The following is a 14201-nucleotide window of genomic DNA, read 5'->3' on the forward strand; positions in this document are numbered from 1 at the left end:
CTACCTTTTAGGTGGTGAATCTTCATATGTTGATCTCTGAGCTGTGGTACTGAGGAATGCAAGTCTTTCACGATCATGCTGGTCAAGTTTGCTGCCATGCTTACTATCCATCAGTAACTCACGGATCAATGCAATCTGGCGCTCCTACAGGAAAAAATATAATGTTCCACTATTTGCTAAAATGCCAGTGCAGGTAGAACAAACAAGCAAACTAGAAGATGCTTTTGGAGAAAAGCGCATGTCTACCCCAAAGCATAGTAGTAACAGGCAAGAAGTCAATCAAGGACATGAGCGAAAATCAAAGAGACACTGATGGTTGGCTAAGTGACCTCTACTCAGGCCATCCTTAAAAAATTGTTTGTTTGCAGTAACGCGACCGACTCACGAAAATCGCCGCGACTCAAACAATTTTTTAACCCAAAACTCGGAATTTTTTTTTTATCGGTGCCATGTTTTCATTCTTTCCTGTTTCGTTATTTCTTTTGGGTAACTATTTGTATTTGTATAAGTTTTCCTAGACAGTGTTCGTTGAGGTTCAACTACATGAATGATCGATATGACCGATAAGAAACAAAATGTGTGAATGTTACGCTTTCTGTATACCGCTAATTAACAAGTGACACAAATACGATAATAGGCTGCTCTTCTATGCATTGTTTATCAATTAACTTTTACACATTGATCAATAAATACCTTTAGCAATGACGGACATTTTTGTACCAAATACAAACCGCGAGAAGCCCACGTGTCAGTCGGCGCGTGGCATGATTGACATCTGCCAGAAGCTGATTAATATACCAAGCTCCGCCTACTGCCATACTTCCGCTTATGGCGGCGAACAATATTCGAATTCACCGGGATTTTGATTGACAAGGGGCAGTTCTTTCGAACTCGTGACGCATAAAAGAAAATTTCCTCGGGTCAAGCCGACACACGGGAAATTTTTTTGTGCGGGTCGAATACGAGTTTTTGTCGATAAGTGCGAGTGAAAACCCAGAACCTCGGGTCTACCGAACGCCCTGCCGATTTCCTGATATACTACAAAAATTCATGCAAAAAGTTGTTTAGAAAATTCCACATGGACAAATAGTGGTACATAGTGTTATCTGTGCAATACTGCAGACGTATTTAACAAAGTTTTAGATTTGTAAAATAATGATTTTTCTCGTACGTAAAACATCTGGGATAGTTAAATTCTTGGATGTCATTCTGTCATAATTTCTCAAACAATTTTGCAAACAAATAATAATTTTAGTTTCGATCTTTTGTCGTTGCATAATCTTTTTAATCTGCCCCGAGGATAAAACTGCAGTGACACTGCACAACTCACTTGGAAAGAGCACAATAAACGTCAAAAATATTAGACAAACAAAATTTTCTTACCTGAAAATTTAGTTATAAAGTTAAACATCAATGCAATGACTAAAACCAGCGAAAGAAATCCATAATGTTTACGTTTCTAGATTTTCCTATTTGCGTGAAATTAAATTTCCATGGGTCCACTTTTTCCTATTTTTCAAAACCCAGGCTTTAGAAACATAGTTATTATTACTGAAACTTTCTGTGACTTAAATAATGTAACTGAAATTCATGCAAATTTTTGACACCTGCCATCAGAAACTGGGTTTAATCTGTTTGACAACTGTTTCTTTTAATGTGTGCCGACAGTAGCAGATCAAAGAAGACACTTGCCGATCAAAGAAGACCTGTATTATGTGTGATGTCATAGTGATGTCACTGCTATTGACATGTATTTAATTCAAGAAGTGACTGTGAAATGCTTTTATGGGTTTTTGTGTTTTGACTTTGAGTGCATTAGCACTGGAAGCTTGATTTATTTTTGCTGATATGGAATTAACCTAGCTTTTTTTAATTGTATTCATATTCAGATTAGGCTTTTCTTGGTTAAGGCAATCATTGCAAGAGTGAAAAAAAACTTTAATTGGCAGTTTAAAGGTGGTCAATCACATTTAAGCAAAATTTAGTGACATTTTTTACTTTTTGTATATTCTGTTAGAGATTTATTTAAGAAACAAAAATACCCATTACTTAGAGTTAGATCCCTGTTAGAAATGTATACTTTATTGATTTTCATAAAAATTTGTAATTACTCCCCTTTAATATGAAAATATTTAAAATGCTTGGTATTTCTTTTTATTTCCATATAATTCCGAGTTTTACATTCGCATTGGATAGATATACCAAATATTTAACAATCTGAATCAAAAGGTGGGTTTTAAAATGCATGTAGCTTCTGAATTTCATTTTTTTTCGTTCTATCTTGGTTGCAACCAAGATAGGCAAAGGGAGGTAATAATAATTTTTCAGACTTGCATTTCTAATGAATTCACTCTATATATGTAATTGTTAATGCAATTATTTTACGAATATAATACAATATATCGGTAAGTTATACATTTTCTTAGGTAAAGTATGTTTATCACATTTTATACTTATGATAAAATAACTCGATCTTGGTTGGGCAACTGCAATAGGAAAACCAATTATTAAAAATATCTCCAGTGAAAACCTAACTTGTATTAAGCGCTAACTGAACATAAATGAGTGTAAATGATCAGATGTTAAAGCTTAAAACAAATCCGTTACTTAGCCAAAATCTGATTATCCACCTTTAATCACATTAGATTCACAAGGATAAGAAATTAGGTTTACATTGATAAGTATATTTAGTTCCATTTTCAACTTGCATGTCATGGCGCTATTAAAAATCCTTCCGCGTTTCCCTAAAATCACTCCACCTCTCCCTAAAATCTCTCCACTTCTCCATAATCTTAGCTGAGGAAGAAATGACTTCTCCCTAAAATATTAACATAGCTTAAGCCCGGAGAAAACAATGTAAAGCAATTAAGTACTGTCTTAAAATTACATGATACATAGGCTTTGAAGGAGTGCGGTGCTAGTAATCAGACTCAGGTCTACAGGGTATTAAAATATCGAAGATTTTGCTATGCACTTCAATGCTGAATCCTTAGGAATGTAATGTTTTTTTATTACCCTAGCCAGTGCAAAGACATTCAAAAGGTCTGGCCAATTATTTTTGTTTAATATATTGATAATCTTAAATTTTTAAGTTCATATGGAGATAATAAGCTCTGTTTCTAACTGGTGTCAGGCTATCTGTTGTTTTTACTGTTATTAAAAAGGTAATATTACTAGTAATATTAGTATTCATACTTTGTACCACCCTTGCAGATATGTTACAATCAAGTGAGCATTCTACAGAGAAGTGTTAGTACCCAGAAGGTGTATAAACCAGAGGGTTACAAAAGAAAATGCAGGTGTTGTACAATTAGCATACCAAAAAAAAAAACAAAAAAAAAACGAAAAAAAAAAAAAATCCCTACCTACCTACTCACACTAAAAATTCTGGGTCGCGTTACTGCAAACAAACAATTTTTTAAGGATGGCCTCAGCATGTCCATTCATCCTATGAAGTATTGTTCTAGGTCTTTTGTTATAAACTGAAAATCAATACAGGTCGTCTACTGTGCAAGTCCTACCACCCTATCTGTGTCAAATGGTTGTCATGTTATTGATCAGAAACAATTTACCATGTTATGGCTCCTGTGACCTTAACCTTTGATCAAGTGATACAAAAAATTTATATTGGTTATCTACTCTGCATGTCCAGTCATCCTATAAGTTTCAACATTCTGGGACAAGTGTTCCTCCAGTTATTGAAAGGAAACAGTTTCCATGTTCAGGCCCCTGTGACCTTGACCTTTGATGGAGTGACCCAAAAATCAGGGGTCATCTGCTAAATGCACGTTTATTCGCTTTGCATGCGCAATAAAACAGTTCTACCAAATTGATCCAACTTTTACAACAAAAGACATGTTTGAATCAAAATTATTTATAGCAAAGCAGTGTTTAAATTTTGTACATCATATTACATATATTATTCAGACTGAATGTAAATAGCGGAAAAGTAATACGATTCTTTGTTGCAAAATATATATACAGTCTAACCTCTCTTAACAGCCAGCCAGGGGAAACAGACAATTTGGCCACTTAAAGATGTTTTTCACAATTATTTCTAGTGGACAGAATTTTTTGTAACTTTGCATATTTATAGATTTATGTATGACAAGTTAAAATAAAAAATAAAAATAAGAGGTACCTGTGCTTCTTTTTTCAATATTCAAAGTTTATTAAGAACACCAAATCGGTATTTTTGTCTAAAGAAACAGTACATACATGTCATAATAAAACTACTGCAAACAATTATTTATTCGAAGTTTCACTCTAATGTTACTGTTTATGCATCCGAATTAATAACACCACTATAACTATGCATAAAATGTCAACATATAAATATATTAACTCAGAAAAATTAGTCTTGACAGATGTCGAAAGTATCTGAAACTGAGAAAAACACGAAGTATTTCTTAATGATATGAAAAATCTTGTTTTCAAGAAAAATTAAAAAATATTCACTCCACCCACAAAAGTATTTTTTCATTACCCCACCCACCTAAAATAATGAACATTTTTTTTCTTACAAAACAAATTGCACAATGTTATTATCAGTTCCTTAACCAATATTCTTACTCACATGCGGAATAATGCTCCTTTAAGATTGCATGCCTCTAAGTCAAATACTTTTTGAGATACGTGCTACACAAGCTTTTACATCCCACTTACGTATATATTTGACCACGTCAAGGGACATAAATCTGCTTTTATTGAGTGAAACCTCAAATAAAACTTCGCATGCTGAATTTAATTCTTGTGTGGTTTTAAGACTCTTGGCACATATAATTTTGAGGTACATGCGACACAAATGTTTAGACCCTTTATGTACAATTTGACTGTCAAGGGCCATAACTCTGGTCTTACTACGTGAAATGCGGGATGGGGCACATAAAGTATAACAACATTTTAGGAAGTCACATTTGAACTCGAAGGAAATATATCTACGTTCAGATTTTCTGGAATTTTATTTGACTTGGAGTCGGCTGCATCATTACTGGACGAAATAGTTTACTTTCAAATTGGCTGTCCACAATGTATTCGATTTGAGCACTTCCTACAACTACTCCTCCAATAAAACACCATCACTTTTCAAGGTAAAATATGGATGCACGACCTATATTGTCAGTACATATGATATATTTTGCGTGAGTGCGCTGCATATCCGACAATTCTGAACTTTACAGTGGATATCGCTTGCTGCGCGATTGAGCTGTGCACAAAATATTGTGATGAACTCCTTTAAGCGAGGTGACCGCTGATCGGAGGGGCAGCCAGTATATATATTTATATTTCAGACTTCTGACCAGTGTTCAATCACAACTTAAGGCCCATTTCTTTTTGGTTGTACTCTTATCATTTTACCAGAATACACTGACTTGCATTTAACTTCACAATACAATTTGGCCACTTAAGCAAGGTGACCACTGATCAGAGAAGCAGCCAGTATATATATTTATATTTCAGACTTCTGACCAGTGTCCAATTATAACTTAAGGCCAGTTTCTTTTTCGTTTTACTCTTATCATTTTACCAGAATACACTGACATGCATTTAACTTCACAATACTAATGATCATCTTCGCAATCAACAATTCCAGCGTGTGTTACAGTAAACAACAAAAACTGTCATTTTCGCAATTTCGGTAAGGGGAAACTACTCTACGTGCTTTTTGTCAAGGTTAAAATCTAAGATCGCCGTTACATTCCGTAAAATATCAAGTGGTTTATATTTCTTTCAAAACAAAATTTTAATAGTATTTGAGAAAGAAATATAAAAAAAAATCACAAATATGTTGACACTAATTAAAGATCGAGTATTACCTTTTACCGAGATCAAACTGTGAATAACAAAATTGACACCAAGTGACATGCTAATTGCAGATAATTACTGGCCATTTGATCATAACAAACAAGAGGGCCAAGATGGCCCTAGGTCGCTCACCTGTGTAACACAGTAACAGTGTAAACATGTTTTACCTAGTGATTACATGGTAACAAATATTCTGACCAATTTTTAGTAAGATTGGACCAAAAAACGTGGCATCTTGAGTGTAAACAAGAGCTCCGCCAAGGGGGGCAATATACGCCCGAAGGATTACATCACAGGATGGGAGCAAAATTTAAGGAACTTGACTGTTGTAACCCGAAGGAGTGGAACAACAAATGGAAAACTTCAAAAAACAAATCTAAGTCCACAAAAAAATATTCAAAGTCCACCAAAAAATCCTTATCAGGTACAGGTATGTAAAAATATACCTAAAAATTAAAGGTACCAAGTTTCATCAAAATCCCTCCATGCATGAAGACGATATGCTCTGGACAAAGTCTGTGGACGCCGCCCACCCGCCCGCCAGGGACCTTACCATAATACGTCCTGTTTTAAACAGGCGTATAAAAATCGATGGGGCGTCACAGACTGACCATTGGGAAGGGGCGACCATTAGGAGGGGTTAGACTACTTTGCTTTAGTTTAAGATAACATTTTTTGATTTTGATGACATCATTTTTTCAAATTAAATGATACTTGGCCAGTGGCAATAATATTTCTTAAAATACACTGGCTTATGACAAAGCATGCATAGTCTTGAAATGAATGAATCTGATTCTCAATCTGATTATGACATTGAGGACTAATGATATAACAGTGATGTTTTGAAAATTATGTCTGTGTCAGTATATTGTGCCAACCATAAATGTTTTCTGAATTTTCCTGTTAAATATATTCATCAATATGCCTAATGACTCGAGTTTCATGTTTCAGAAAGAGTAAAATCGCTGGCGACCCCCCACAGGGGACACTGTCCCCCTGAGCCTTACTGAGGAAGGACCCCCAGACCTCCCTTCTATTTATCGAGATTATCCTGCAACAGGGGTCATCTTGTCCATAAGGCCTATCACTCTATGAAGTTTCAAGGTTATAGGTCAAATGGTTCTCCAGTTATTGATCGGAAATGAAGTGTGACGGATTCTGGCCCCTGTGATCTTGACATTTGATCGAGTGACCCAGGAGTTATCCACTCCAGGGCTTCGGAAATTTGCCGGTTTGTCGGTTTTGGACCGATTTTTCACTTTTCGGACCGATTTAAATATTGAAAAAATGAAAAAAATCGGTCCGACATCACTGCAGAAAAAGTATCAAAAAAAGTATATTTCGGTCCGAAATCTCAATACACGACCAACTGCTAAGCAGGAAATTGTTGTTCGCGCCCTCTGAAGATCAATAAACGTGTCAAACATCCGACTGTCAATTATGTAATCGGTCCGTCATCAACACGTGTCGATACACTGTTCGCGCGCTATTGTCATTTAATGTATGCAGCTAGCCGACTTTAGTGTTTAATCTCCTTTGATTGCGACCGATTGCTTTTTACTTGAACTGATTTCTTAACAATGACCACTTGCCGACTTTTGAGTAATTAATGCTTTCATACTTTTGACCCGGACCGACTGTTTTACGCGATAGCAGTTTTGTTTGACGATAATTAATAGACATTAATTGAAGCTTATTAAAAGAGTTGTTTTAATTCAAAAGACATAGTTTGAACATGCGTAAAAATCAAGAAAATGGTTATTGTATTTAATAAAAATCGCACAGGGACCGACATAATTAAGTTTTATAATTATATGATTAGTAAAGAAAATACAAAATAGATCACACACAATGCCGGCCAAAAGTTGTTAATAGGTCGTGCCAGGAAGGGTATATAAAGATCATTTTCTACATTCAGGTCACCTTTTCAAATGTTGAAATGGCACAGCGCAATATTCTTGCGATGTTCAAAAAAGTAAACAGCCGGCTTGGCAACCCGGCTGAAACTAGTACAGAAAATCGGCTTGGCAACCCGATTGTACAAAAAAATCGGGCTGGCGACCCGAATGATAAAGAAAACCGGAGTGGCGAACCGGTCAGTTTATCAAAAAATCGGTGTGAAAAAATGACCACCAATGGCATTCAGGCTGGCAACCTGCATGCAAAAGAAATCCGGAGTGGCGACCCGGTTTCAACAAATCGGTCTGAAAAAATGACCGTTAATGACATTCAGGCTGGCAACCTGCATGTAAAAGAAAACCGGAGTGGCGACCCGGTTTCAGTATCAGAAAATCGGTCTGAAAATCAGATCGGTAATAGTATCCGTACTGGCAACACGGATGAAAATGAAAACCGGAGTGGCGACCCGGTTCAGAATGCATTTTCTGTACTGAAAAAAAGCTCAGATGTTGAAAAAGTGAATACAAAGAAAAGAAAACTTAGCTGTGGAACTTCATCTGAGCAGACAGAAAAAAAAGCAAGACAGTGCGAAAATGATGATAAGTCTTTCCAAGACTCCTGGCTTGATACGTACAAGTGGCTCAAGTTCGAAAATGGTGCAATGTATTGTTCTCTTTGTAAATTGCACAAAAATAAATCAAAGTTCGCACAGAATGGTTCGACTAATTTTCGCATATCTACTTTACAAGACCATGAAATTAGTATCGGGCATAAAAAATCTCTAAGAATGGACACAGATACTCAGTCAAAACAATTGCCAGTATCAGACTGCATAACTAAGGGTTCTGATAAAATCGAGGCAGCTGTATGTCGTCTCATTCGTACAGCGTACACTGTTGCCCAGACACACTTGCCAATAGCAAAGTATGAACAGCTCTGTGAACTTCAATTAGTCAACGACACAAAATTGACAAAAAAACTGTACCAAGACGATACAGCATGTTGTGAATTTATTCAGATTATATCAAGCTTTCTTGACGCTGGCCTCTTAGAAAAACTCAGAAGAAGTCCTGCGCTTGGTATAATGATTGATGAAAGTACTGATCTTGGTACAGAAAAACACTTGATTGTCTATATAAATTATATGCAAGATGGAATTGTGCAGACAAGCTACTTGACATTGATTAAACTTGTGGCTGCAGATTCCAGTGTCGTTTATAACGCACTTGTTAGCTATCTCAGAGCCTGTGAAATAGATGTGGCAAAAATTATGGGCTTCAGTTCCGACGGTGCTGCCGTGATGGTTGGCAAACAAAATGGTGTTGCATATAGACTGAAATCTGATAGTCCATATATGTTAGATATGCACTGCATAGCGCACAGATTAGCACTCTCTAGTCTTGATGCCGCAAAGTCCGTGAAAGAAGTGCGATACTTTGAAAGCATGTTACATACACTGCATACTTATTTCAGTAGATCTAGTAAAAGGCTTGAGCACTTGCACGCTTGGCAGGATGTTTTGGAAGACCCAAAGGTTAAGGTGTTGCCAGTTCATCAAGTGAGATGGCTTAGTTTTGCAAACTGTGTAACAAATGTTCGAAGAACACTACCGTCACTCCTAAAATCTCTGGAAAGTGACATAGACGATGACGTCATGGCATCGTCATTATTTAGTGCAATGTCAGCATACAAATTTCTGTTTTTGACGCACTTTTTCAGTGACATCATGGCAGATATTGCTACTGTTTCAAGGCAATTTCAAAAGCGTGATATAAGTTACGGAGACTTGAAACGATCACTGTCCGCCATTTGCGATTCTATAGAGCAGCAGTATTTGGTCGAAAATGCAAATTATGGTATGCATTTACGTGAATTCCTAGAGACTTACGAAAATGCAGAGGAGTTTCACGGAATTGAGATAAAACGATCTCATAGAGATGTTAGGTTACTTGTTGCAGTGTCTGAATTCGCAGATATTCTCAGAAATAGTCTGATTGCAAGGTTTCCAAGGCTTGATATATGGGAAGCGATGTCGATTTTTTGCCCAGACACGTTCCCAAAGTCAGTAAAAGAGAAGGCTAGTTTTGGTTTGAAAAAGTTGACAGTGCTGACCGATCATTTTGGCAGGCAAAGGGGAAGTTGTGCACCCCCTATAAACGCAAATGAAGCAAAGAGGGAGTGGCCTCTTTTTAAAAACCACATGTTTGCGCTATCAGAGGGCAATGAAAATGCAGAGGATATCCTAACAGGTGCCTCTCTCGCCGAGAAAATGATCAGGTCAGGCAGGATCAGAGAAGAGTTTCCACAAATGATCAAGCTCATGACTATCTGTAGAGTACTGCCAGTAAGTTCTGTGGAATGTGAAAGAGGTTTTTCGGTACAAAACCTTATCAAGACACGGACGAGATGTAGCCTTAACATCGAATTATTGGATGAATTAATGCGTATCTCAATCAATGGACCAAAACTGCAGGCATTCAACCCACTGCCTATATATCGCATGTGGCGTGACAAAAAACAAAGACACATTTTTGTAAACACACAAAAGCAGGACAAACTGGTGGAAAAATATAGCAGTGGTTAACTTAGTTTGCTATATCCTGCTACATGGCCACGTGGAACACTTAGACTGGCTTGTAAATATTGTATAAATATATTGATTTTAATACTGATGCAATTGATCTGAATAAATTATATAATAAAAAAAAATACCCCTGTCGAAGTCGGATGTGCTGGGCCTCGACGTGGCACAGGGGCGGCACTACTTTATGAAAATTGGAGAAATGTAGTGGCTAGCTGCAGCACAACGCAAAACGCGTAAGACCGCCCTATGCTGTTATATCCCACAACGATATTTTTTTATAAGATTCGTTTCTGATGTAAAACGGTGCTAAACTACCTCGGCAAAATTGTCCTTTGTAGAATTTTGGAGAAAATAAGAAAATTCCAACAAAGTAATCATCTGATACAACACATATTGACTTTTATCGTTGTATGATTAGCTTCTGAGAACGGTATATCTTTTATAATGCATGACACTGTTATCTCTTTGAACTATCGCGTTAAAAATGAAAGACTACATGTATCACTATGGTGGGTGGGGTAATCATAGTTGACGTGACGTAGTCTCGGACCGATTAGATTTCAAAATTTCCGGAGCCCTGATCCACTCTGCATGTCCAATCATCCTACAAAGTTTAATCATTCTGGGTCAAGTGGTTCTCAAGTTATTGATCGGAAACGTTTTTCCGTGTTCAGGCCCCTATGACCTTGACCTACCATCCTTTGAAGCCTGAAGGTTCTATGTCAAACGGTTCTCCAGTTACTGATTGGAAATGAAGTCTGATGGACAGGGCAAAATCAATGTGTCTCCCCCACATTGGGGGAGGGGGTGGTGGGGGGGGGGGTGGAAAGCTTCTTCTGAATTATGGTCTAGTGGATAAGGTTTCATCTTACCTGAAGGACAAAGGTTTAAAGTCATCGAAATCAGTATCGGAACCCTTCCATATATATACATGACAAACTGAGTTAATGTTTTTCCTGGAAAATGGACTAGACAGTGATTCATTTCAAGTTTTTCAACCATTTTAAATGAGAAATCATTATTTTTGCTGGGACTAATAAATCTCTGTTGACTATGTTGTTTTATCAATACATATAACTAAATTTCTAAACAGGTACAAAATAATATATATATATTTAGTTCATCTTTGAAGTTCAGAAAGTCCACAAAAAGCCAACAGAAGACTATAATCCTGTTCCTAAACATATGACCATGACTTATTACCTTTTGTATTCAGAAATTTTGAAAACTGAATTGGTCTATGGAGAAATCACATCCTACTACACTTCAATCTTCACCACTTAACCCATTATATTTCTACATAGTACAGTGGTCTACCTATCCACAGTCAACTAAATGCCTTCTTCTTTAACGAGGAGTAGGGAAAGAGATGGGCATTATGTTTACACAGGAAGATGATCATCCATCAATACTAATAGCTCAAACTCAGGGAAGCTAAAATATAAATGTCAACCAAAACAGAGGATTCATATGCCCTACCAGTTGTTCTTTATCATGTTCAACTTTCAGTCTTTTCTGCTCTTCCTTCTCTATCAGATTTCTGCAAACATGAAACACAAATTTTTCAACATAATTCATCAAAAAAAAAAACAGTCCTTACAATTTATCTTGATAATCTGGCAGTTTGGTCTGAAACTAAACATTTTTAATTATCAGTCAGTGCAAAGACCAATATATCTACTATTTAAATATTTGTTCATATATATATTATGATTTATATTATATATAAAATGTAACAGGAGAGCCATGATGGCAATACTGTTTGCCAAAGTTTCACACCTCAATCAGATATAACAAAACTATTACCCAACAATAACAATCCCCTACTCTGAGGGGCATTTGTCATGTATTTGCTGCCATGGGAGCTATGTTTTTTTTATATTGGAACTAAATAGTGAGTGAAGTATTGACATGCAATAGTAAAACCACAATAGCCCAGGGCTTTTCACCCGGAAATTTGGAAGAGGCCCTGGCTTTTTAAATTGGGAAATAAATGCGCGATAATTGTCCATTTTGGAAAAAAAGCTTTTCACTGAAAGATGTGTACTAGTGTATAAATTTGAATAGTAAAAACTATTTTCAACTTTAATAAATTTAATTTTACAGCACTTTATTTTTCAGACGTTAAAATTCACAATTCAATATATCTTTAAAAACAAAGGGTTATGTTGTCAGCCACTATATGTCAAACTGAGGCTTTTTGAGCATATATTCCAGACTTTCTGAAATTTTTACTGTAGCCACTTCTATATAATGATTTAGTTTTATAAGCTGTTTCTTTGGCGGTATTATTACTGTACCCTCGATTTTACAGTGTTTTTTACTCCACAGTCGAACAATGCAGGGGTTCCATTTGACCCGGAATCCCAGGTCCGGACCCGGGAGATTTTCAAAAGATGCTCAAAGGACCGGGCATGATACTTGCCTGTGCGTCACTCTGACCAAGGGCATTTTAAATTTAATTCCTTTCATAATCCTGCCTCTTATCATTCATTTCCTACAATAAAACTGTGTCCACAATAAACAGGTGTATTCAAAATAAACACTCACGGTCACTGAAAGCATGTATACGAAACTCCAATACACTAAGATAATAATATGCAGCAAGGTATGGAAGGCGGAGTTAAATCACCTTTGACAAGTGATCTCAATGCCATCCTGCTTTTGATCTTCTTCTAGATCCCGTCCTTTATGTAGACATGCCTCACCGATTTTTTTATCAGCAAGTAACGTCATGCCGAGTGCACATAGGTAACCAGAATCAATGAAGTGTTAAAGTTAATTGATAAAGCTTATTGATCCAGAGTGCTGGGTCCGTACTCCTGTATTTTGGAAAAGGACCCTTCAAAATTTGGACCCAAGGGTCCTGGGACTCTTGGGTTTTCAGGTCTAGTAGAACCCCTGACAATGACCTCTGATTTTCTTTTGATACTGCCACACATTTGATAGATTTACTGTAGTGACATTTTGGGAAAAAAATTCAACCGGAAGTAAACACCAAAAGACGAATTAAATTTATCTCCCCTGAAACACTGACTAAAATCAATGCCACAGAACATAAACGGACAAGACTGGTAATGCTAACACGTGGTACTGTGAGCTGTTAGGCTAGCTATAGTGCGACAAAAAATCAATACCAGAGAAACACTTCCGGAAATACTAGAATGTAAAAAAAATCTAAACCATTTGGGAAATAATACCTTGCATTTCCGGAAGTGTTCCTACCATAGTTGGGAAAAAAAATCGAGAAGTGATCGAATATCGGCCTCTGTTTGTTAAATAAGGATGAAAAGCCTGAATACTCAGCTGCTATTAACCAAAGTATATTTTTCTGTCAATATGGTCAATGATGTATAGTCAAATAGTTAAGCTTACAATTAACTTTCATAGTATTAAAATGGATTTTTGTTACATGCGGGACATACTTAGTCTTAAGAAACTTTCAGTATGTTTAAGCTCATATCTGAACATAAACAAGAGCTGTCCGTAAGACAGCCAAGCTCGACTATTCGAAATATTGTCACAGAAGCAGGAAATTATTACCCAAAATGTTAAATATCGAAAGAGTTTTAAGTTCGAAACGGGACATTATTTGACCAAAATGCATATCAGAGTTATGGGACTTGATGCTATCAACTAGTTTAATAACCCCAAAGAAACATGTTAAGTTTCAATTCCATATCTGCATTAGTTTTGGAGATAGTAACTTGCATGTAAAACTTAAACCAGAATTTTCTAAGTCCAAAAGGGGGCATAATTTGCTCAAAATACATGTTAAGAGTTATGGAACTTGACCCAGTGAGGTTGGTAACTGACCTAGAAAAAGAATAAATAAGTTTCAAAGCTATATGCCTTTTGGTAATAGCTGTATGTACTTGCACGCAAAACTTTAACCAGGATTTTCTGAGTCCAA

The 14201-nt window shown here is 36.4% G+C and overlaps 1 protein-coding gene across 2 annotated transcripts in view; it reads right to left on the reverse strand.

The window, feature by feature from the left end:
• The window catches only part of LOC123531278 (rac GTPase-activating protein 1-like), a 91866-nt gene that overhangs the window by 73522 nt on the left and 4143 nt on the right, over positions 1 to 14201 (reverse strand). For both annotated transcript variants that reach the window (XM_045312098.2, XM_045312099.2), the window contains exons 4-5: positions 11768 to 11828; positions 5 to 144 (exon numbers count right to left, since the gene is read on the reverse strand). In XM_045312098.2, the coding sequence (XP_045168033.2) occupies positions 5 to 144; positions 11768 to 11828 (201 nt within the window). The remainder of the gene's footprint in view (positions 1 to 4; positions 145 to 11767; positions 11829 to 14201) is intronic.

Source organism: Mercenaria mercenaria, chromosome 11 (assembly GCF_021730395.1).
Source record: "Mercenaria mercenaria strain notata chromosome 11, MADL_Memer_1, whole genome shotgun sequence".
Lineage (NCBI taxonomy): Eukaryota > Metazoa > Mollusca > Bivalvia > Venerida > Veneridae > Mercenaria > Mercenaria mercenaria.